The sequence below is a fragment of the Haemorhous mexicanus genome, chromosome 7, assembly GCF_027477595.1.
Source record: "Haemorhous mexicanus isolate bHaeMex1 chromosome 7, bHaeMex1.pri, whole genome shotgun sequence".
Classification (NCBI taxonomy): Eukaryota; Metazoa; Chordata; class Aves; order Passeriformes; family Fringillidae; genus Haemorhous; species Haemorhous mexicanus.
Window position 1 is genome coordinate 31,046,307 of NC_082347.1, and position 25,395 is coordinate 31,071,701.

The following is a 25,395-nucleotide window of genomic DNA, read 5'->3' on the forward strand; positions in this document are numbered from 1 at the left end:
TTTAGCTTTTGTACAAGACTTCCTTTATTATAAATAAAGCTGCATGAGAAGATCTATACAAATTCAACAGTGTCCTGCTATAGAAGCAGCGGTTTAAGTACAGCGTTGTCCATCAAGGAAGACCTTAGTCTGGAGAGTTGTGGTGTTACTGCCCATCTTGGCTGCATTGCCAAGATTCATCTCTGTACTACAGTTTTGCTTCTCAGCTAACATGTTACACACAGACCTCCCCCATTTCTAAAAAAAAAACAAGTAATAAATAAAGCTGTTTACTAGGTAGGGTCCTATGAGAGACAACTCCTCACTGAGCAGCAGCAAAGCTGTTACAGGTGCCTAAAGTCTCATTTCTTCACCACAGAAAAAACACTGTAAAGACTTTGCATTAAAAATGGCTGGTGAACAAACACCAAATCCTGCTGCTTAAATACTGGATAATTTTTTGGGTCATTTTGCTGAACTACATCTTTATACCCCTGTATATACCTGTATTTGGAAAGAGAGAAACTCTTTTCTGTGGCTGCTTAACAGTGAACACCCAACACCACCCCTTAGAAGACATTCAGCTCCTGTACAGCAATAATAACCTTAGACCAAGACATTTTCTAAGGGCAAACGGCTCCTGAGGCTATGCTGTAGATCAGTGGTTGCTATCAACCCACCACTAATTTCATTGCTTTGACAGAGCCTGTAATAAAATATTAAAACCACAAGTTGAGGGCTCAGGGAGTGGCTGGAAACCAGTGGAAGGCACTTGGAGTTTATGTGTTGAATTCACCTGGTTAGCAAAAGGAAAGAACAGTATTGAGAGTCCAGGACAGGCTGTTTACCTTTCCTTAGGATGTCTCACAGAGATATAGGCATTGTCAAAGATATGTTTCTTACTCAGGTGCCATAAGCAGTTTGGCTCTAAAAGAACGTTTTTCACTTTAAACCACAAAATTTCAGTTCTACTCCCTTCCTTTAAAGCTGCTTCCTATGATTACCCACCCAGATTTCAATCAAGGCAGAACTGCCCATGGGCAACACTAAAACGTCTTAAAGCATTTTTACTGGCTGACAGCTGATGGAACTGAATTGTCTTATAAACCTTACTTTGTGAGCATGGGCTTTTACTAATAGGCTAATATTTGGCGGGCAAAGATTTGATCCAGGACAGACATGGAAGTCCAAGGAATGATGTGCTTCACATCATGGCCTGCTTGTACCATGGCAGAGATGTGGTCCAAAGAAACACTGTGTACCAGCCTCTCCTCTGATGGGACATGTCTCTGCCTTTGGTTTGCAAGGAAGATCTCCACTCTGAGGCTGACTGAAGCACAGCTTATAATCACAGATAACATTTCTCCCCAACAGGTATGAGTGGGTCACTTCACAGCCTAAATGCACAGACCAGATCACTTTAAAGGTGCTCAGGGCAAAATGAGCATATTGCATGTAGGAAAACTAAGCCAAGCAATTTGCTTTCAGTGGAATCAAATTCATAAATTACTTGATTCAGCTCCAGCTTCTGCTCAACTAAACCCCGTGGGAACACTTCAGGGTCAGTTTGGGCATAAGAGAGAACAAGCATGCAAGTACAGAAAACAAAGAACAAAAGACTCAATCCACTTATCAGTTCAGGTTCCCTTTGAGTCTGAGCAGCAGTGCTTGGGGCTGTGTAAAGACAAGTTTGGGCACGTTTACAAGCCCTTTGCAACTGGTGTTGCAAAGCTTTGTTCTGACATTTTAATAGGGGAGTTACCTTATTCTGTTCAACAGCCTTTTCTTCTCATGGTCCTCCTGCTCAACCTTATATAAAAGTTATTTTTCAACTCTGAATGTCATTTCCTGAGAGACCTGGGTCACAAATTTGTTTCTGTTCTTTGGACAGTCTAAATTTAGATTCCTGACAGGAAATGGCAGAGAAATTCTAATTTCTCTCTGGCTGGGCTGGGAGCACATTTAGAAGCAACTCCAGCCACAACTGCTCCAGGGTGACCCACCTGCCAGCAGTCCATGTAAAGCTGGGTCTGCTACAGGCACTTTGCAGTAAACCTGGGCAGGTAAAAACGGAAAATCACCTGGGTTTGCAAATGACTCACACAGCTTCTGAGGTAGCCTCCAGGCTCCAGTACTGACCCCCCCTTCCTGTACCTCTGCTTGTCACTACCTGCTTGCCACGGCCCTTTAGATTGCTCCCTCTCTCTTTCCTACTGGGAAAAGCCTTCTTGGCTGTACTAAGGAAAGCCAGGGATTTACAGCACTCGGTAGCGTCAGCAATTAGTCCTGCCCTGTTGCTCTCCTGGCAGTCTCCCAGGCACTCATCACCAAGGATGCTGAAGCAAGCACTGATGATCCAAGACTTTTTCCTACTGTCATTACCCACCAGCCTCTTCTCCCCCATTCCTACCTATCCCTCACTTTCTGTTCAGAGATCCTACTTAACTACCTGTGGTAATAAAAGCCAAGGGAGGCAGCACTTTGGGCATAGCTCTGTCACAATATGTGCTTTCTTATAAACCAGATGTGGAGACAGTAGTTACAGCTTCCTCTGCCTCTGTGTGTGAAGTGTCCCTCAGTGGTGGCAGGACAGAGAAGAGCAGACACCAATGAGGTGATGAAATAGTTTTTACCAGGATAAGGAAAGAGAGGACATGTCTGTGGAGAGTCTGCTTATCAACTGGATAACAAGCTTCATGCTGTGTGCTGCTCCAGATAGAGGACTGAATCTTCTCTCTGATGTGATAGAGAGGATTGATAAAAAGGGACCTGTGGAGTGATGGTAAAAGCATCTCTGATGGTCTTACCTCACAGAACAACCACTCTCTAGTAAACAGGATTAAGGGAAGCCCTAGTGTAAATCTTTGCAGGGAATCCTAGTGTGAGAAAATGGTAGGAAAGGCCCCTAGCACTGGAGGCCAGGCTTCTGGTACTAGCATAAAGCAATTATGCACTGGGGCCCTGGTTTGGACCCCACACTCAGGGTGAGGATCTCCTGAGTCCTCTCCTTCAGCAAAGCCACCTTGCTGGGGCTGGACAGCCCACTGGCACAGCTCTAACATGCTTCCTGTGGGATTTCAGGCATTTCCATTTCCACATGTTTTGGGGTTTTTTTTAGCACATGCCTCAAGATTCTCCCCCGGCCTGAAAGCCTGCAGCAGCTCTCCTTCTTTGCACTCCCAGCTCAGCAAATTACAGTCTACTAGTGCAGGTCCTCAGAGCAGCAGTCTTTAAAATGATTGAGGAGAACAGAATGTATAAAGTAGCTTTTGCCTGCATATGTGGAACAGAACATAGATCATAAGGCAGCTGCAAGCAGCACTGCCCAGATCTACTATATCTGCATCTTTTTCATCCCTTCCTTCCCTGCTGGCCTTGGCCTAATTAAAACCATGTGCAGAGAGTCACACTCTCATTTGGAGGGTGATCACTCCTGCTACCAGACTTCTGAGATTGGCTTCATTACAGGATAATTTTGGAGAACTGCTTTTTTTATGGAAGCAAAACTTAGAGTAGTCATAGAATCAGAATAATTTAGGCTGGAAGGGACCTTCAAAGATGATATAGTTCAAGCCCTGCTTTTCCTTTCTCTCTAGGCTGTTCTCATGCCTTGGTGCACCAAGGTAAGGAAAACAAACAATCCAAAATGTCAGAACCCAGTAGTGGTGTTTCTTTTATCTAAGATAATAAAAGTTCCTGTTCATTGATCCATACAAAATGGGCAGGTATATAAACCACTAGCCATGTTACCATGGAAGACTCGAATGAAATGGTCTGAAGACACAGACCCTGCTTTGCTACATCCTCCCATAGGAGAAAATATGTGCAGTATTTTTGAAGGACAGGACAAGCCATTTAAGTTACTGCTGCAGGTCCAATCCAGAAGGCTTTTTCTTCTTCTTTTTTTTTTTTTAACTACAGTTCCCTTTTGAAGCTGTGCTTTATTTAAGGACCTCCATCCAGTCCAGATCTTGTGCATGACCCTCCTCCTCTCCACACCAGCATGTAGACCTATGTTGCACCTCCCACTGGTGAAAGAGCTCCTGCTGTCTGCAAGCAGACAGGCTTCTTTGATCCCACGATCCTGTCTCTGATTCCCCCACCCTGTTTTTATCTGCCCTTTCTGAAGGAAGTATTTGGCCACCATCACACCCCCACCCCCATCTGCATTGCAGGAATCTGAATAAATTACTTATATTTACTGCTCACCACTGCTGTAGCATGACTGAGGCACAATAGAAAAAATATATTCTTAGCTGCATAAAACCAAGCACAGCAGTGGAGCAGAAACCTACTTCACCACATCTTCCAGTTTCTCCCTATTCTCCCCCCCAAAGCCTCTTCCTTTCAGCAGGAACCATGGCCCAGGACTGGTTCAGCTCCAGACAAGAAGCTCTACTGGCAAAGTCAGTTGTCTCCAGGAGGCTTCAGAAAGTTGCCCTCTGGACTTGTGCTTAGAGTTTGGCTTTGGTTAAAGGGGCTCCTTACGGATCCCATTGGTATGTGCAAGGGGAATGTGCACTGTGTACTCATTTATCAGTGCAGACATGTTCCTGAGCATCTCGTGGAACGTGTCCACCATCTTCCTGTAAATGTCCCTGCGTAGCACAAAGGGACGGAAAAGGTTGAGAGGCTCAGCCCTCTGAAATATGATGGGGAAACCCAGCTCTGCTGGTACCTTCCCATTGCCAATAAAGAAGTGATAAAGCTTCTTTTCATGCAAACATTTCTCTAGGAATTTCAGCATGTCCTGTAGGCGGGCCTCCAGCTTTTCTGGGGCCCAGTCCTGGCTGGGACGTGCCTGCAGGAGATGCAGCAGCACTGTCTTCAGGTGGTAGTTGGTGAGCCCGCTGGGACCTGTGAGGCTGCACTGCTTCCCATGGAGGAAGGAGAGGATCTGAAGGCAGCTGACGTGGCAGGCATTGGCAGGCAGTGTTTTGGAGACCAGCTGGATGAACCTCCTCTCGTACACTGCAAAGGTGAGGAACCAGTGGGTGCTGGAGGGGACGTCTGTGGCCAGGCTGCTCCGAGGGAAGTGGGAGATGAAATAAACGTCAGAGTTCTCATACTGCACCACAGGGGTGAGGTTGAAGGCAATTGATTTCCCCGATTTAAATTTTATCTTCAGGGCTCCTGGTGAGTCCAGGAGGCTGAAGGAAAGGTCAAATTCATATTTGTGGGAGATTCTGTTCCAGGCCTTGGTGACAGCAATCTGGAACCACTTCATGACTTGGTCGGCATCCAGATATTGAGTATTTTTGAAGCACAGGAGGTCTTCCATCTCACTGCTGGGCCCGGTACTACTGACCTGGCTATGGAGGAGGCACAGCATATCTTCCCCTAGTTTAGTCTTGTCACAGATGCAACCCGTCACATCCTCATCTGCCCTGCACACCTTGATAGTGCCATAACCTTGTTCATCTGGGGGAAAAGAGTCACCAGAGCACCAGGTCTGGCAGTGAAAGCAGTAAGGCTCCGGGGGAGCAAAAGGCACTATCAGATCACAGACGAAGGGTTTACGCACTCTCCAGTTCTCATACATGCTCCCCACACCCATGCAATCTTCCACTTCCATGTCAGCATCCCGGTTACAGACGCTCCTCAAGGCCTCCAGCAGGTCGTCTGCAAAGCCTTCCACCATCTCCCGCATCCTGGCCATGTCTCCGGTGGTACCCAGGATACGCTTTTCATAGAAGCTGGCCAGGACAGCCTTGTCGGGCAAGGCCACTCCTTTAAAGGCTTTCCCCAGCACTGCCATGTCATCCTCTTCTCCTCCTATGTCCTGCCAATTCCCTTCCTGGAAATCCTGCCTCCAGAGCTCGATCAGCAGGAAGATGACCATGGAGAGGGCAGTCCACATATCCCATCGGACTTTTTCCTCTTTGCTTTCCTCCACTACCACGGCAGCCTTTTCCAGAGCCTTCTGTGTGGCTTCCTGGTCTGCGATTTCCTGCTCCAAGCGCAACTGCTCCAGCCGCAGACTCTCCTCCCGCTCCTTCATCTTCTGGATGATTTCCTCTGTGTTCTCGGGGACGGTGCCATTCTCCTTAGGGAAGAAGAGCGGGTGGTTGACAATAGCTGTGATCACCAGTAGGCACACCCGGAAGAGTCCCACGGGCATGGCAGTTCCTTCCCTGGAAGAGAAAGAAAGGTGAAATGACCCATGATTTGGAATACATTCCCTCAAGTATAAATTCATACTGCAACAAGAACTTTGACATCCTTTCCAGCCCTGGAAAAAATGCTTGAATCTAGAAACCACTAAGTGCACACCCATTTCTGCAAGTTATCAACCAACTTCCCCAAGAGGCTTTATCAGCTGGCGGTGAGGATGAAAGTGTCTCTTATCAAATGAACTTGGAAAAACAGAACTCTGAAGGCACTTCCTGCTGTCAACCCACTATGATGCTGTTGGGCAGTATGGGAGGGCACGTCCTTCCTTTGCCTCTCCTTTAAAATTCCCTGGACAGAAAAGGAAAAAAATAAGCAGGCAGAACCTCCCCAGCTGTATAAAAGCAGGACTGGAGATGAGCACTGCTTTTCCTCAAAATGAATTTAGCATTTCAGATTGGCAGTGCATAGGCAGGTCTCTCCTGGCTATGTTCCATGTTAAGCATGTCTGGGAACCCACACAGCCTGCCTGCATCAGGGCAACCTTTACTGCCCTGCTGGTGAGCTGCACCTGGGTAGTAACAAGCCTGCAGAGTTTTGTGCTTCTAAGCAGGCATTACAGGCAAAGCTCCTCCTGCCTTTCAGCACCATCAGGATCAGACTGTGGCAAACCCTCCTGGCCCCAGGATGGCTCATGATGGCAGTTCCCAAAAAAAGGGCAGAGACAGAGACTGCTAAAATGGAAAGGTATTCCTTTTGCCCAGTGGTTCTAAAAGCATCAGGCTGCTTATTTTTGGTGCTTACTACACTACTGACCTGTGGAGGACATTAGTAAACACCATGGCTTTGATCTAAGCCATCTCCCCCAAGCACCCCTTAACAGCTGCGCTTGCAGCCAGCTCACTCCTATGTGCAGTGACCTCAGCAAGGCTGTGAGCCCCATCCCAGTCATGTGCCAGGAACAGCCCCATGTGTCACCCCTTGCACAGGCCCTTGGCATGACTGAGACCACTAGGGTGTTTTGGAGTGGCTTTGTGTGGTTACTGGCTCTGCTGCTCCAACCCCACATTTAATAAAGCTTTCTGTGCCATGGGGCTCACAATAAAAGGATTTAATTCCCAACTTTCTGGGACATGGTCCCATTACCAGGGTCTCTGCCTGGTGGTGACAAGGCCTCCTAGAGGGCTGGGCCAGATGGTGCTCAGGCTAAAGCCTGGGCTGTCTCCTCCCAGCTGGCATTTCTGTTTCTGCAGGGCTGGCATCACTATCAAGAACCCAAGTGCCTGCTCAGGGCAGTACAATCTGAAGTTGTCACCTGTTGCTGTGATGTTGGAAGCTCACCAGTCCCCCTTTCTAGCAAAATCACCTCTCAGTCCTAGCACAGGAAGATCAGAAGGACAAGATGGACAAGCAGGGATATTTCTTCTTCCAGCTGGGAAATTTTAGGGCAGCTGCTTTAATGCCTCAAAAGTGCTTGAGAGAGAAGGGTTTCTGTTACAGAAATAAAGTCTACCAATAACATACTTCATCAATCAGACCAGAAATAGCAATCTCATTCCTAAGTAATTCTGCTGTGGGAATGAAGCTGTTTCACAGAGAGCCAAGAGATGGTGAGGCACTCTGTGTGCTCCAGGGGCTCAGGGCTGTAATTCCCACCCCCTGGAATAGCTCCTTCCTGGCTTGAACCCAGCATGTTTTGGTGCCACAGCAATCCTGCTGTCCCAGCATCTGGGCAAAAAGGAAAATATCTCTGGCAATCTCATTTATGCCTCCACAGAGCACACAATAAAGATAGATCCACCCCAGTGGACCTTGTTATTGTAACTGCACAACAAACTGCTGGTTTTGATTGCAGGAACCTGGATTTCCTTGATGTGAGCAGTTACTGTACATGGGAACTGTATCCTTCAGCACACAATTATCTTTGCTTATGAGAGGGCTGGGACGAGAATAACAAGGGAAGGGAACAGGATTGAGATGCATTGTCCAAGCAGCAAGAAAATTCACACGGTGCTCAGGATAATGCTCCATGCCCCTCCCTGTGTAACATTTACCAGCCACCCTTTTTTTAGATCCCATGCACATGCATAGATGAATGTTCTTATGCAGACATTGCTCTGGAAATAGTTTGTGGCCCTATCTTGTCCTTTTTAACATTTACATTAACTCTTTAATTCATCAGGCAATGAATTAAAGCTGAATTAATGCCCAAATCTGGGTGTTCCAGTTATTCTGTGAGCTCCACGCCTGGCTACATTTTAAAAATAAACTGGGGTCGCCCTGCATTGCAAAGGGCTTTATCAGTTTGTTGGGGCAGGGCAGGAAGTGCTGGTGAGTTCCTTTCCTTAGTGCTACCCTCTTGCAGACCACGTGTGCCTTCCAAGCTTAAAAATAACATGGCCAGGTGCCAGGTGCCTCCTTCTTGCAGTCTTGACCAGGATGACCTCACTGCTCTGCTCTGCTAAACCACTGTCCCTGCAGATGAAACATTTTACTGTTACCACATTACTTCTGAGGTGTGTAAGGCTGAAAGACGTCAGCTTCCTCAGGATCTTCTTTCTCATGCCCAGCTGCCCATGGGCACACTGCTGCCACAGGTTACCTGTCCCAAAGCTCAGCAGGGGTTAGGCCAGACAGCCCCAGGTCCATCAGTGGCTGGCTCAACTGAATTCACTGTGGGTCACACTGACATTCCAGGATACCCCAGCTCATTTTGCAGCAACCTCTTCCTTCAGCAAGCACTACAGGCATCAGCCTCTGGAAACTGGAAGTGACAAGATCTTCAGATCACATTGATTTGCAAGAGGCATGTCTGTTTTCAGCCCAGAGAAGTTCTGCTGGTCAAAACTGCCCTTTTGCTACTGCAGCTACTCACTTCAGAAAATGAAGCCAAACATTAACCTCAGTTAAGGTTTAAGGTTAATGCTGCTCAGTGGCCAAAATCAGTGGAGCCTGCCCTTGGCAGCAGCCAGGATGGTATGGCAGAGCATTCCCACACCTCCCAGACACAGCTTTCCTGGCTAATATGAAAGGCTCAATAATACAGGTGAAACCAGTAGCACTGCCTGCTATGGCGCTCCAGCATTGCCCATAACAAAGGCTGCTCTTTTCCCTTGCTTTTATCTTCAGCCCAAGCTATTTAAGTCTGATAAAAATATTTATGCCTGCTCAGGCTGAGACAGCTTTTGTGTGGGGAAGAGGGAGAGAGTCCAAACCTTTCCAAGCTTGAGACCAAGAAAGAGAAATGGCAGTTTTTCAATCTACGCATCAAATTTAGCAATGTTTCAAATATGGGGGGGAAAAAAATAAAAGGTATTCATAAGTTTTAAAATAGCAAGTTCTCAAAGCAATCTGCCACCTTTTCTGAATTTCTCACCCTGACAGTTTTTTCCCATTTAGAGTATAAACAACATCTGGACTCAGTAACAGGCTTACATCCTACCTACCTTCTGCAAACCCTCTCGTGGCAGTCCTGGGGCTCCAAACACCCCCAAGAGAGTGCTGTGGTCACAGGTAGGCCACTCCTGCCAGCAGCCAAAGCAGCCCTCTCTCTGCTCCCTGGGCCAGGTGAGAATGCAGAGACCCTTCTTTTCTCCCATGGGCACCAAGCAGGAAAAGGTGCAGGAAGACCAAAGAAAGCTGGTTGGGAAATGAAGAAGGGCCAGGCTATGTGAAACCTCACTGTCTTGATGTGAAGCTGTCTCTGCTCACTGCCCAGCATGTGATGCTACTTGTTCAAACCTGCCTCTGGCACTAGAATTAGTTTCCTTCTGGGCTTTTCTGTGGCACTCACTGCTGTAGTGACTAGGGGCTTCACTGAGTTTAAGGTTAATGACCACTCTGCACAACCCTGGGAAGTGAGTGGGCAGACACCATCCCACCCTCCAGCTGGGAGTGAGGTTTCAGAGAGATAAAAACAGCTGATCAGTCTATTGCCTGATTACAAACAATCAACTGCATCCTGCAGCACTTGGTATGTTCAAAGGGTCCACCAAGAGCACCCAAAGCCCTCCACCCTCAGCTCCCAGGCAGGTTAGGTCTCATCCTTTCAAACCTCAAGCTGCCTCCCCAGCTGGAGGATCCTGACCAGCTCCAGAGCAGGTCCTGGATGATGCAGGAAGCCCCAAGAGAGGAAGGGGAATGATAGTGCTGCTGTCATGCAGTTCAGGTTGGTGCCTTGAAGCCAGAAGAAGGAGGCCAGCTCTCACCCTAACTGATCTGAGAGCCCTTTGCTGCACAATTTACTGATGTTTGGCTTGCCTGGAGCACAGTTCCAGGTGGCACAGCAAAAGGAAAGGGAAGCAGCACAGGAAGAAGCCTTCACAGAGCCAGGCAGCGGCAGCTCCACCTTCAGCTTCTTCTCCTCCACACCTGGGGGCATCACAGAGCTCATAAAGGATTTGTGTGGAGCAGCTGCTGCCCCATGGCAATGTGTGCCCCTTCCCAAGCCACCCTGTCACAGGGGATTTCCCTGAGGAGCAGCAAAGTCCTTCATGGACATGATGATGCTCAAAGTCACAATAATGTCCTGTACCTTCCAGCTACATGTGCTTAATTTCTGATGACTCTAAGCCTTCCTCACACCCTTTTCCATAACAGCTTCAGAACCTTTTGCCTAGAAGGCTGTATAGTGTAATGTTAGTTCACAGATGTTTGAGCAGAGAGAGGAAAGTTAGGGGGAGGAGTGTTGCAGTTGGGATGATAATTTTTAGCATTACCTAATTTTTAGCATGGCCTTCTGCTCAGCCTGGCAAAGGAAAGAAAGAGATGGCAGCCTGCAGCTTGCCTCTGCAGGCTGCTCATGTGCTCTGAGCCCAGATAACCATTCCACCTTCTCTGAAGACAAGGGAAAGTATTCCCTTTCATTAACAGTGAACTTTCTTTACTCAGGAATTCCTCATGCAGCTTTATTTATTTATTTTATTATTCTAAATTTTGAATCACGGTAAGCAAAACATGCTCTGGCTGGTGTTCAGCAATAAACCAGGCAGCAGTGAGCTCAAGCTTTGATTCTTAAATTGGAATAAACCAAGTCAAGCCACTGAGTGCAGTTCAGTATTACACTGGAACATGCCAAGACATCACTTACAACACACTCGATTGCTTCCTGCAGTCTGGCTGACACAAAAGGCAAGGAAAGGTGGCTGCTACATTGTGTTTTGCTTTGGTAGGCTGCAAAAAAAGAGGCATTTCAAGTAGATGATAGAAAATACAGCTGGTTGGGAGGCTTTTTTCATTGAAAGCTGCCAAATTTTTGAAACCAGAACTTTCATGGGAACAAATATGATTTTTGACTCTCTTATTGGGAAGGTTCTTGAGGTTTGGAAAGCACTCTGCTACTTGTTTTGACTGCAAAGACAAACAGGTCAAACTAGGCACTAAACCTGGGACTTTCTTACTGGGAAGATGTGATCCTCAGTCTGAGGGGTTTCAGGCCCAGCCCAGCAGTGCTTCCTCATGGCTGAGCTTTTGGGAGCTCTGTGATGCCTTCTCTTGCTCTACAACAGTGAACAAATAAACTTCTGGCCTTGGGTGTTTAGTCAGAAAAAAGCTTTTGCTGCATATATGAAGGTCTAGTAAAGAATAAAAGTTTGCTGAAAGCCCTTAGTAATGCACCATATCCTTCTCCAATTTGCAAGTATCACTGCCACCTCTGCAGGTATTCACAGATATCACTGTATCTGAAAGAAATCATAGTTTCTCTTAGTGGATACTACAAGCTCTGCTTTGTAAGAAACTTGCCCAATGACAGAAAAATGGGAATTACAGAGATGCATGTCAGTATTATTGTTACTGCTCAAAACTTGGACAGAGGCAGTTTCTTAGATAACCCCACACCCACAAAGCACAGTGCACCCAAGACAGGCTCTTGCTCGCCCATCTCCTGAGCACAGTCAGCTGCAGCACACACAGCCCAGACAGGAAAATAAGGGATAAAAATCCAATTCAGAGCCTGAGCAGCACCAGCTTGTGCTGTTCTTTCAGCCCCTACGAATTAAGCGGTGTGCAGGACATCAGTGGGACAAGATCTCAACTGGGACAGAACAGTGATAGCCACAACAGCTCTAACTCATGTTCTGACTTGTGTTTCAGCATTCAATTAGTGCTACAGACAAAGTACCGAATTCCAGATGCCAGCACCATTACAGCTGGTTCAGCACAGAGAGGTGGGACTGGGCTCTGCACCAAAGCCTCAAGTGGGGAAGGACCAAATGCACCAATACATGAGGAATTGGTACACTGACATGTATTGGTACAATACATGCAGGGGCCTGGATGTTGAGACTGGTAACACAACCACATTTAAAACCAGAACAGCCAACTGGCCTGCACAGGACTACAGCAATCAGGTATGGCAGAGCAACTGCCTTCCAAACCATGCCTGGAAGCCACACCCCAGATTAGCTGCCTGGCCACAGCACAGCAGTTGGACAAGGCCACTTGCCTGACAGCTATTGTTCTGCTGTTTGACTGAGAACATGAGCCTTTTGCAATATCCGTGGACATCCTGTCCCAGGCCTGCTGCAGTGCCAATGGGGTCAGTCGCGCAGCCTGCCTCGGACATCCTGCCCAACAGGTCTGCTGTGCACTGTTGGAAACAGTATTTTCCTCCTGGGGGTCACCAGATCAGGTATTTCCAAGGAAATGCTGATGCTCATCCTGTGTACAGGACTCGACAGCCCTCACTTCCAAAGGGCAGGCGGATTTGGGGGGAATGAACATGAGAAGGGAACTGGGAGTGCTCTGGAAGCAGATACTGTCAGCTTCTCTCCAAGCAGAGGAGAGCTTGACTGGCCCTAGGAAAGACAGGTAGTCTCTCCTGTCTTCCAGTCATATACTGCCTTTGCCATCAGGAAGTTTTTTCTCAGGCTGTGCTAAGTCTCCCTTGCTGCACTTTGAACCCCCTAACATTCCAGTGCCCATTGTGGGTACAAGTAGGATGTATTCTTTGTTTTCTTCTTGCAGTAGCACCCAGGATGTTCAGAGGCACTCCTGTCCTGCCTCAGCTTTCACTGTACACTGGTGCATTTACAAGCTGTTGCCATAAAATCCCCTTTACCCCAAAGCCTAGATAGTACAAAGTATTTTTACTGGCTCAAAGGGAGCTATTTGCCTTCTAGGGTTTTTTTCCAAAACCCAGAGAGATGTGGCACGTGTCCGATTTTCAGTTTTATGATCAAGTGGGGATTTATTGGGCCCATTTCTAAGTCATTGTTTCTCAGTGCATACAGGTATCATGCCACTAATCAAAACACTAATCAAAAAATGATCCTCTTCCTGCCCCAGGAGCCAGCAGCCACCATTAAAGGCAGCTTTAACAAGTAATGAGTAACGCAGAGACACATCATGTCCCCAAAGCACTCACTGCTCACTCCTTGCAAGGCTGGACCCAAGAGAGGGTGCCCATGGAGACCAGGAGACAGCCAACAGCATGAGGAATGTGTTACTCAGCATCCTGCTCATTGCCTGAATGTGTTTTTATTGCTTTTTGACTATGCAAGCCAGCTCAGCTCTTGTCAGCAAGCAGGACATATGCAGTCTGTGGAATGCAATGGGTTGCCTCTGCTATGGCCAAGAAGGGGTTTTACAAATTGGAACATAGTGCTGGCTGCAGGAGAGGCAGGAGGGCAGAGGTAGGAAGTGTGTATGTTATGTGACTCCCACCCACATATTGAGCTGTTGTAGCAGGACTACAGCCAGGAACAGCCTGTGTTTTTAAGCCAAATAAATTTTGTTTGGTTTTGTCTGTTAATAGTGAGGAAAACAACTGGAGTAAACCAAATTTTTGTGGGTTTTGTTGGTTTTGGGTTCTTTTTTTTTTTAAGAGGAGAAAAGACACAGGCAAAGAAAAAACCCCTTAGCTTACCACCCTTACCAGCATTCTCCTCCTCCAACCCAACGTGACGGGAGCCTGGGCAACCGTTGGTCACCCTTGCACAATCCTTCATCAGCACAGATGGACTAACACCCTGCTGCTCCACCAAAAGCCTGACAGTGTCAACCACAATGGATGGAGCACTGTCACTGCACAGATCCTCTCTGGCCTCCACCTGGTGCTCCTGCTGGGCCCTGCTCTGGCTGTCACCCCATCAGCCACACAAGAACTCCTTGCACGTGAGGCAGCCATGGCTCATGGGTCACACCTGGCAGCCACTTCAGGGAGAGGTGGTGGGTAGAGAAAGAGATCAATTGCCAAGATATTTGTTTAAATCTGCCCTCCTTTTCCCCACTCAATTCTCAGAAAGGTGGAAAAGCCCCACACCAGTGCTGTTAAATCAGGCAGTGGTCACTCTGGCTCTCCTCATCCCGTGGTAAGTATATGCATCCTTGTACATTCAATTTAATTGTACACCCACTGGAACAAATGCTTTGGTATTAAAATAATTGGTGGAAGCATTATTAGAAAGTTGATTTCCCAGCAGGGATACAGCACTGCAGCACATCTCAGAAGAGCACATGTGGATGTTGGCAGGGCTCAGACATGACTTGCAGAGTGATCACATTTTACATGTGAAACTATGAAGTCCCATTTCAGTCATGAACAATGAGCACTTACATATTATAGACAGTAGAAAGCACAGCAGTCACCAGACACTTCCACACTGAGACATTGAACAAAAACACAGCAAAAAGAAATTATCATCTTGGGTTGGGAATTTGGCTGATGTGAGATCTTCTACTCCATCATAGTCTTGACTCAGTTACAAAGCCACACTCATAGGTCAGGAAACCTGCAGGACCCAAAACCACTGGATGGGATTGAAGGTTTGTGTGATATTGGACCATTGTTTTGCTAACTAGTCACTGCTGTTTGTATTCAAACAATAGGGAAAGAACTGTATTTAAAAGCTGGCTATTGTTGCCAAAACGTCACCACGCAAATCAAAAGCAATGCTTTATTCTGTTGCCTGAAATTCCAGCTTTTTTTTTTTTAAACACAATATAGTTCTTTAAATAAACTAAAAAGCAAAACACAACCCAACCGACTGTGAAAGCCCCTGCAGGGATGGGTAGAGGGTGTGGAAGGAAGAGAGAACAAGAGCACTTCTACTGCATTGCCCCTTTCCTTGCCCCTCACCAAGACGATTCCTTGATCTAAGCAGAGACACTGTGCATTGCACACAGTCTCTGAGGAAAAATCAAACCCTCCTACTTCATTACCTAGTGACTCTAGAAAAGATCAGGAGAAACAACACAAATGCTTTGGGAAGCAGAAATCCCAGTCTTGGCTCACTTGCCATAAACCTAAAAACTGCCAAGGCAGACGCATGCACAAAAATATGTTGGCTGCAGAGCACTTCTGGCTAATCCTGCTCTTCAAAATGAGTTTGAATAAATAAAAAGCAGCAGAAGAAAGCAAAGTCATACAAGCAAACAAACTGCCCCACTTCCCTACCATATTTCCATGAAGCTCATTCTTTCAGCACCCGTGGCCACCAACCCAGAGCCATTTTCACCCAAGGGAATGACTCAGAGACAGCCTATTGCCACATGCACTCATATTTAATAATTTTCATGTGGTCTCTGCTCAGTCCCCTCTTCTTACCGAGAAAAGGAAACATCTCTGAGCTCTTTGATTTGCTGAAGAATTTCTAAACTGAATGCTGGGAGGAAAAACTCTAAAAAGACTCAAGGGGAAAGGAGCGATGTAACTTGCAGTGCTGCAGCAGAAATATCAAACACACAAATATTAAGGTTGTGAAGCCACGTGGTTTTCATTTGGGATGTGTGGGGTGAGCACATACGGTTGCTTTCTTTATACCCTAAGCACAACAAAGGAAGGCTTTGTCTGAAAGCCAAGGGACAGCCTCTCGGCTCACTTAAAGGCTAAGTTACAACGTCATGGGAGCTGTGAGTCATAGCTGGGGCCCCTGCTCACAGGCACAAAACCCCCTCTGCTGCAGCAGGCAAGGAGCTCAGCAAGGAGCAGAGCCTCCAGCTTCACAAAGCGTCCAGGACTAGCAGCAAACACAAGGCTGAGCTGAGAGCACGTGTTGTGGATGTCTCAGCACACAAACACATCCCTTTCAGTCGACATTTCTGCTGTAACTCTGTCAAAGTGTGAGATCATAGCCCTGCACCTATTCCAAGAGCACGATGCAGCTATGAGTCAACAGGAAGGTGGGATAACATAATCCAAGCACCTTTTTTTGATTTTGGGTGCAGAAGGGCATGGCCATGATTCTTAGACTGAGCATAGCTAGGTGGGAGCTGAGGAAAGTAGCTCACTAGGTGGGACCAAACTAGAGCTCTGTCCTCAAGTCACCTACTGTGCCAAATAATTTATGTCATTGTGTGTTACAGGAGGGAAGGGTCAACTGATGGATTCCAGCTACCCAAAATAAAGACATCCCTTCCATTCTTGCCCCTGCAAGACTGGAAGATAAGGGCAAGTTTTCATTACCATGAATGAGTTGCAATCTGCAGTGCAGAGGTGTCTGTGTGCTGCTGAAACTTCAAGTATTTTCCCTCACATTTCGAATAGTTCCAATGTATTTGGTTGATAAATCCCCAGAGGGCTTTAGAAATCAAATTCTCCTCTGAAACCAGTGGCAGAAAGGCACCTGAACATCCAGGAGGAAACAGATTAGGATTGAAGCATTCTGGGTGCAGATACAGAACAGCAGGCCCCTCTGAGAAGCATTATATTGTGAACATCAAGTGTGACATTTTAAGCTTGAGAACATCTCTTTAGCTCTGCCTCTGGTACTTGTTAACACTCTACAAGAGCTTAAAAAATAGGAGGAAAAAGAGGTCTGAAAAAGCAATAGAGTTTCTTCTCTCTGCCTACACGCATAGCTTACACTGTGCCTGGATGATTTCCTGGCAAGTCTCTGTTTACTTTGTTCTGAAAAGCTTCCAGCAAATCTCTGCCTCCCAAGGCAGTCTAGACTACTGCTTAGCTGCCCCTACCTGCAGGAAAGTCTCCTTATCACTGCATGTGCTTTCTCCAAAACAAGCTGTTTGGATCCCTGCTGGGATCCTGGCACAGGCAGGTGATATCTTGTCTTAGGGAGCTACTCTACCTCCTTGCAAACAGCATGGGAACCATTTGCTCCCATTCCTCATCAGGTGCTCACCACTCACTACCAAACCCTCTGCAACTTGGAAGAGCTGAAAGCAAAGCACCCTCAAGCTGATTTACATTGATTTTTCTGGGTTTTACCACAAACTCTACCTTTTCAACTGAAAGCACCCACCATACCCAGAAGCAACCCAGGAAAAGATGAGCTGGTTACACAGGTGGCTCAGCTGACACATTTTAACTCACGTCCCTTTTCCTGATCAGGCATAAGAACCTTCTCTACGTGCTCTTCCCCTGGTTTCAAAAGTGAAGGAACAGTAAGAGTTTTCCTTTGCCAGGCAACCAGAATAACCCAATGAGTTTGAGACTGTGCCTAGCAGGGCTTAAAGTCTGCAACAGCTGGCTGCAATGGTCCTCATCCTTGCCAACACCATGCTTGGTTTTTCTGAGCCACATACATGGCAGTGGGATGCATCAGATATTTTTCATATACCTGCTGAAAAAGCATCTCTGCCTTGAGGCAAATATGGCTGATACAAATAATGTGCTAGATCAGCCAGAAAAACCTGCCTCTGGAGGAGGGATAATAATGAAACATGGTGAATGGAAAGGAAAAAGAGAAAGAGCTTCATTTACACACAGGAGAATGGCAGTGGGCCAGCTCTCACAGCTTTGATCGGGGCTGGCTGGAGGAGCATGCCAGGGAACTCTCTGAGCTTAGCTTTGCTAGAGCAGAGCAGCTGTTTGAACTCTGTGATGGGAAAAAGGGGACAGACACCACCCAACATAGATCCAGAATAAATAAGTTTAAAAAAAAAAAAATCACGTGGAATGCATGAGCTAACAGGTACTCAGAGCTGTAGCAGGACATTGCGGCAGCCAGGAGTGCTGCTCTGGCAGCTCCCTCTGTCATCAGCTCCAGCTCTTGCACTCCCACCACTATCTGTAGAGCCTCCTGTCACACACTTGCAGAGCAGCCCTGCCAGACATCTTTGTTTCACCCAGTTCTCCTTTCAGTGTTTTTATGGGTTTTCATACAAACATGAAAACTCCACTCGTCGCTGGCTTGTGAAAGCACTATTTCCTTTTGTCTGCCTCTGCTGTCACCCTTGATCATCTGAAGTTGTCCAGGCACTTCCAGGCATCTGCTCTCCCTCTAACACTTAAAGAAGGGGAATTCCAGTAGTTTCCCAGTCTGGGTAAGGTACTTCTGGCAAGTTCTCCTCTGCAGCAGAAAATGCATCAGTAACTGATGTCAGCAAAGCTTTGGACCCTTGGTTCCCCTCTGCTATCACTCTCTGACTAGATCTCAACTGTACCAAGCAGTCAGGTAAGACCAATTTTATATTGAAAGTCCAAAAGGGAGAGGCTTTTAACACTGATCTTCCCCACTGAAGCCATTTCCAAATTAAACCTTCACAACATTGCTACTTTTGCTTTGCAAGAAGCTGTCTGTACCTCACTGCTGGGAACATTTCTAAAATATGAGCCACACCAATTTCCTTTCAGCATTTCTGCTGCAAGGCTTAAGATCTCCCAGTGAGAGCCCATCAAGAAGCTTTTTTAAATCAAATCAAATCTGGAAGGAAGAATGACCCCTGGAGCACTTACCTGCTACACAGCTTTGCAGGTGCTCATTAAACTTCGCATTACTACAGTCACCGTGATGCAGAGAAGACTAAATTCAGTCACCCGCCACTGAAGCACAGCCAGGAAGTCTGCAAAACACAGAGAATGAATGAGGAAGTGCAGGCAGAAGATGGGTACATAATGCAGTTATCTAAACTATGGATTGATTAAAAGAGAGATTAACTCACCCCCTTACCTAATAAAATGATCATAAAAGCTCAAGAAACCAGGAATAATCAGTTTGAAATGATCAGGGAAGAGTTAAAATGCTGCTTCTCCCATGGGTGTCGGCAAGAAAGGACTTCCCTCCTCTGACTCCATCCTCACCCACCAGCACTCTCCTTTTAAAATGGATTAGGGTCAAATGAGCAGCTGCATAAGTGCAAGGGCTGGGACAGTTTTGTCTGGGATTGGTTTGTCTAGAAAAGGCATCTAGCTTCTGTAAGCAGCTTGTAAGGTAGAAAGACTTGCTCGGGGAGTTGGGTTTACAGAGCTTATGAAAGAAACAGAAAACAGAAGAGGCAGGAAGCAAGGGTAAGAGCACAGGAAGATGTGAAACACAGAACCGCAAAAGATAAACTACAATATTTTAGGATAGAGAAGTGAAGAAATTTTATATGCAACAGGAAACAACCAGGAGGAGGAGAAGACCAAACAAGCTGGTTGCAGGCAGAGAACAGAGACATTCTTCTTCCCCAGCTGCACACAAATGGGCTGGGGAGGAGGAATGCACCACTCTCATTTTCAGCTACCACCACTTCAAACCTTCCCAATGTCCTCATCCAAAGCCTGATGAAACGATCAGTGTGGGCTGAGCTGAGCTTGAAGCCCATTTTAAGGGCTCAGCATTAGGTTGACGCATCCTTGCTCTCTTGAACTCCTTCAGTTCACTCCCTCCCACGTACCTGCTTTGACCAGACAGTGTGTACAGTTTCACTTCTCTGTTTCCATCTTCCACTGCGAGGCCAAATTGGGCAAATGGGCTCTGCCCAGCCCTCCGTTCTTGCAGGGCTGTTGGTGCCTCTGCTCAGCTGGTGTGCCACAACACCACCAGCAGCAGCACAGACTGCTGAGCACAGGAGAAAGACACCCCAAGCCCCAAAGGTCTGGATCTGCACTGTAATATCCCAGTGGATATCTGTAAACCCTCAGGGCCTGCAATGTCTGGTCTCATGGTGGCTCAGGGCCAGTGAGCTACATCAGGTGTGTCTGCTTGGAGGAAAGGAGCTATTAAATGCTGGGCAGGAACTGCTTCTATGGGACATACAATTCACTTGCTAAGATAATTTTTAAATCTCAAAAGAGATAGTTTAAGTTAAGGTCTCCCTCAGCTTTGTTTGCAGATGTTGGAGAGACCTTGACTAAGCCTTATGGGTTAATCAAGGTCTGGAAGGCCAAAATGATGTCTCTCCAGAACCTCCAGGCTGATCAACTCTCTCAGCCTGTTTTGATAGGAGAGGTGCTGCAGTACTATGATCATCTTGTGGCCTCCTTTGTACCTGCTCCAAGAGTTCCATGTCCTTCCTGTGCTGAGAGCCCCAGAGATGGATGCAGCACTGTGGGTAGAGTCTCAGCAGAGTGGAGTAGAGGGGCAGAATCCCCTCCATGTCCTGCTGGCCATATTGCTTTGGATGCAGCCCAGGACACGTTTGGCTTTCTGGGCTGTGGACACACATTGCTGCATTGATCCTGTTTTTCATTCAGATAGACCCCAAGTCATTCTCCACAGGGCTGCTCTCAATGAGTTCTCCCACTCTGTCCTCATATCTGGGGTTGCCCCAAACCAGGTGCAGCATCTTGCACTTGGTGTTGTTGAACTTCCTGAGACTCTTGTGGGCCCTCTCAAGCTTGTCCAGGTCTCCCTGGATGCCATCCCTTCCCTCTGTTGTGCCAACAGCACCACTCCGGTGCGTGTCATCTGCCAAGCTGCTGAGGGGGGCACTTGATCTCACTGTGCCACTGATCCAGATATTAAAGACACCAGTCCCTGAGGGACACGACTAACTCTCACCTGGACAGAGGGCCGATGACCACAACTCTCTGGATGTGTCCATCCAGCCAAATCCTTATCTACTGACCAGTCAACCCTTCCCATTAATTTCTCTCCAATTTGGAGATGAGGATATCATATGGAATCATGTCAAAGGTCTTACAGAAGTCTAGGTATGTTACATTAATCTGTCTTCTCTTGCCAAACATTGCAGTCACTCCATCATAGAAGGCCACCAGATTGGCTTGCCCTCAGTCAAGCCATGCTGGCTACCTCAAATCACCTCTTTTTCTTGCATAAGCCTTCTTAACACTGCTTTCATGAGGAAGTCTGAGCAGCCCAGCACAATGTTTGTTTTGAGCCAGCCCTATATGAGAGCCTCCTCTCCTTGACAGAAATGAAAGCTGTCCCTGCTCTAGCGAAGCTCAGCAGCTGATCTGGCCCTCAGGTCATGGCAGCAAAACCTGATTGTTTTGCTGCTGGTCAAGGTTGGCTCAGCCAGCTTTGCATGGCCCACGTGCGTGTGTCTAAGAATAAAAAAGCTAAAAAAAGAGTCCTGCTGCAGCTACACCCCAGGCCAGCTCTTCATCCCTCAAGCTGCTTGAAGGTTGGCCACCTGCCTCCCTGTCCGCCAAGGAGTGAGCGGGCAGAAGGTTTTGCTTACACAGCTGAGCCCACATCCCTGCAAAACCTGGAATTCATGGTTGGGCACATGACAATGCTGCCCGTGCACACCCTGGCCACAGTCTCTCCCTCCAGCCTGGAAACCAGAGTTTCTACCTCTCTCCGCCACCCAACAATTACAAGTGCCGATGGAAAATATGCTGCCTGGCAGCAAACCTGCTTTTTCCCCAGTATAAATGGATTGGAATAACACTTGGGAGAGAAAAAGCTGGCCCACCCAACAGTCCATTTTAAAGGGGATCTAAAGGAACGAGCCAGAAACTTTTTTCAGCTTCCGTTTCCATTGCACCATTGCTATGGATTGAAATTGCAATTCTGCAGAGCAGAGCGAGCAGGACACGACAGCACAGGATAGCAGGGAGACTCATGCAGGCTCTTCATGGAGCTCATACACTGTGTTAATTCATCTGCAGGCAAGCCCAAGATACTGAAACCACAGTCAACAGGTTGCAAAAGCCAGACTAAAATTGTCTTTTGGAAAACCATACCATTTTACTTAAAAAACAAACTCAGAAATTAGTGAGATCAGCTTGTGAAACACCAGTGTTAGGTTTCTGTGGATCAGGTTCCTTTCCCGTGTTAGTCACTGCCATGCAAGAAGAATCACAAGCATTGGCATCCCTCTGAGACATCATGCAGAGACACCCAGGAGCCCTTATTGCCATGGATAACACCAACAAGAAAACAAAACAGGAGCAGGACATGCAGCTTTTGGCTGCCCTAGTCATCAGATGGCCCAAAACAATTATTCAGGAGAACCAAATTCCTCAGTCCCTGACTAGGGCTATTTAGTCTGACTTGAAGAGAAAAAAGAAGCGTTAAAAAAAAAAAAAAAAAAGGAAAAAAAAATAAGGTGTTCTTAGTATATAGTAATACTCTAAGCAACAAAAAGAGGAAGATAGGTGAGGGGCCGCCACCTGAGTTCTTGATAAACAAGTTCAATGCCTTTGGTGTGCACAGGATGCTTCTTCCTTACAGATGCCACTGGTGTGGACACAGATATATCACTGACTCCTGCACACACCAGTCATGCAAGCAAACAATAGTGTCATCAAGAGGTGAGAGCCAAGAAACCCTCAGAACTGGTCCCAGAACTCATACTCTTCTCTGAATTTGAAAAATCAATTCACCTTTCTCCACATCTGTGGCAATCACACTTAATATGTGCAGTTCCCATGTGAGAGCAGCATGAAACATCTATTGTACTGAAAACAAACCCGAAGAGAAGGCTTGAAGCTATTATTCCTAATTTGTATGCTCTACTTTTGTTTGAGGACTGAGAGAACCCATTTCACTTATTCCAAGGAAAATCTGACCTTAAAAGCAGATGGCTATGAAGGTGGCCAGAATCACTTTAGTCAGAGCTGCAGAAGAGCATTACCATCATCAGCAAACCAAACTAAAAAAACTTTACACAATACAATAGCTGCACTACAGCATCTCTCCTGTCCAAGCGCTACTTCTGTGGTGGCTCAGGTCCTTGCCTGGCAGCTCATGGCAAACACTTGTGCCTGAAGGAAACGCACAGGGTATGGGTGAGGCCTGCAGCCCTCATTAAAAACATATGAATAGTAATGTTCACTCAGAGACACTGCTCATCTTGCCTGACCATGTAAGAGATGCCAATAGCAACATGTCCTATTTTCCTGAAGGACTTTAGCAGGGCAGTTCCCAAGAGAACTGCTTTGGTGGGACAGTGCCAAGCTGAAGACGCAAAGGCCAGTAAGGCTCACATTCTGCACATCAGTTTTACAGCCCACTGACTTTCAGTATCACAGTCCTGGCTCACTCTGCTTTGAGCTACAAATACCTGCTGGCCACCTTCAGAAACATGCCTCCACACATGAAGAGCAGCTCTACTGAAAGTATCCCTCCAGCTCCACTGAAAGCTTCACTCCTTCTCTCTGTGCTCCTTAGTGAGATGTAGTGTATCTCAGAAGAAAGAAGTTTGAAACCCATGCTGTGTAACACCGAACAAGCAGCGAGGCTCAGCGATGCATTTTGCATGGACTGTATATGTCCGAGGTCAGCGCTGGCTCCAGGACACCACGGGCTGTGTCACCAGCGAAGGGCGATGGCCGAGAGGTCTCTATTCACTCGGCTCGGTCCCGCCGAGTCCCCGAGGGGCTGCGGCCGCCCTCCCGCCGCCCGGCGCGTCCGGCTCCCGCCTGGGCTGCAGGGAGAGGGATGCCCAAAACTCTGCAGGGACTTTGGTGGGCGCAGTAGCCCCTCCCAGGGGCCCGACCCTGCCGGTGTCCCGGTACCCACCGAGACGGAGAACACGCACAACACAAAAAGTTACCCCGTCAGGAGGAAGCGGGGGACAGCCACACCAACGCGACCCGCCGCGGGCAGCCCACACGGCCGCTCCGTCCCGACCCGCATCCCCCACACCCCCGGGCGCGCTCCGGGTTCGCGGACAGACTCACCGGAGCGGAGCGGACCGGGCCGGGCCGGGCCAGGCCGGGTCGGCGGCCCCTCTCCGGGCGCTCCGCGCACACCGGCGCTCTCGGCGCGGCTCCGGCTCCGCGCGGCTCCGGGCAGGAGCCCGCCCCGCCCGGGCTGCCGCTGCTCTCTGGTTCGTTGTTTCTCTCCTCCTTCAGGCCACCCCCGCCAGCCCTAGGAGCCGAGCCGTGCCCCGGCGGGCGGCAGCGAGCTGTCTGATCTCCCCCTCGGCTCCCCCATTAGCTTCCCAGATGGTGTTGGACCGCGGGCACGGCGGACGGAGAGGAAATGCGCTCATCTTGCTTCTCGGATGTGTTCTGACCTCCTGGTGGTCGTGCCTGAAAGTCAGGAAAGCAGCTGAAACACGGAACCCCGTGTACTGTTCTTATCAAAGCAAAGGAGTAGATCTCGGAAGTGCTGACCCATTTTCGTGCTCCAAGCTGGCACAAGTAAAAAACTGTGGAGCTGCTAACATCCTTCCCCAGAAGTGGCCCAGAAGTGGTACTAGTTTCTCTAGAATCATTGTGTATCCTGAGTTGGAGGGTACCCACAGGGTCACCTTCTGGCTCTGCACATGACAACCCCACCATGTTCCTGACAGTTTGTCTGAATGGTTTTTGAATTCTGACAGGCTCAGTCCTAGTAGGGACGAGGGAACTGAGGCACAGCAAGTGTCAGCCAACGTTCAAGGCCACAGTGAAGGATTTTTGAAAGTGTTTTCGAACACTACCCTCATTCTAGAGTTAAAGGTCATCTTCTTGTATTTCTCACAAAAATAATTTTCTCAACAACTGTCAGTTTCACAGGAAGCTTAAGGGCACGAGCACAGTAACTTCTATGTGAAGTAGGGAACTATATTGTACTGCTCCTCTTTCCACAGCATTGCAACAACTGGTTTCTATTACTACTGCTCTGGCATGTTGCATGTTCTCCACCACCACTGCTTTGATCATTTTAAAGCTCAGATGGTGGACATGTGTGGTGGTGGGTGACAGTCTGTGTTTTATGTTGCACTAAGACTTTGCACTATCATAAAGGCACCAGGCAAATGGTGGAACAGATTCGATCTGAAGCTGGCTAGCTCATGAGTGATGTTAAGTCATCTTGTTCTTTGTATTTCCTGAAGTGCTTGTCAAATTAAGTAACAGTTTTAGTGTTGTTCCAAGGATTTGTGATTGTAATTGTGTATACAGGCATTATTTCCTCAGTGTCCAAATCAAGTTTATTCAGTTTTATTAGCAACCTGGGTGTTATTAGTACATTCCTTCCTCATATGCCCTAATCTATGGAAATATCTCTAGCAAGAGCAGTACTGGAATCTCCCTGCTTCCCTGCTGCAGGACCCAGCCTGTCTGATGCATTGTTTATTTCCCCTGGGAACTTCAGGAGCAGGAGAAGAGAAACCAGCTCCTTTGCCTGGATCACAGCTATTCATCACCTTACCCAGAGGAAAAAGTCTATTAAATATCACCCACATAAAGCCCAATAAGTAGAAATTACTGATTCTGAATGGGTATCTATATGGATATAC

The 25,395-nt window shown here is 47.5% G+C and overlaps 1 protein-coding gene across 3 annotated transcripts; it reads right to left on the minus strand.

Moving 5' to 3' along the window:
- On the minus strand, positions 1–23,960 carry ITPRIP (inositol 1,4,5-trisphosphate receptor interacting protein). Of its 3 annotated transcripts, none has more exons than XM_059851933.1 (3): positions 23,849–23,960; positions 18,728–18,834; positions 1–6,113 (listed from the first exon to the last, which is right to left on the minus strand). In XM_059851933.1, exon 3 carries the CDS (start codon positions 6,098–6,100, stop codon positions 4,451–4,453), a length of 1,650 nt encoding a protein of 549 aa, XP_059707916.1. In that variant the 5' UTR covers positions 6,101–6,113; positions 18,728–18,834; positions 23,849–23,960; the 3' UTR covers positions 1–4,450. The 3 variants fall into 3 exon arrangements, with proteins under 3 accessions (XP_059707916.1, XP_059707917.1, XP_059707918.1); XM_059851934.1 differs by having other exon boundaries at positions 23,854–23,886; XM_059851935.1 differs by lacking the exon at positions 23,849–23,960 and adding an exon at positions 18,942–19,217.
- Between the last annotated feature and the right edge of the window lie 1,435 nt (positions 23,961–25,395).

What these genes read in the sequence shown, in the direction of transcription:
- ITPRIP (XM_059851933.1), bottom strand. Translation starts at nt 6,100, where the DNA reads ATGCCCGTGGGACTCTTCCGGGTGTGCCTACTGGTGATCACAGCTATT.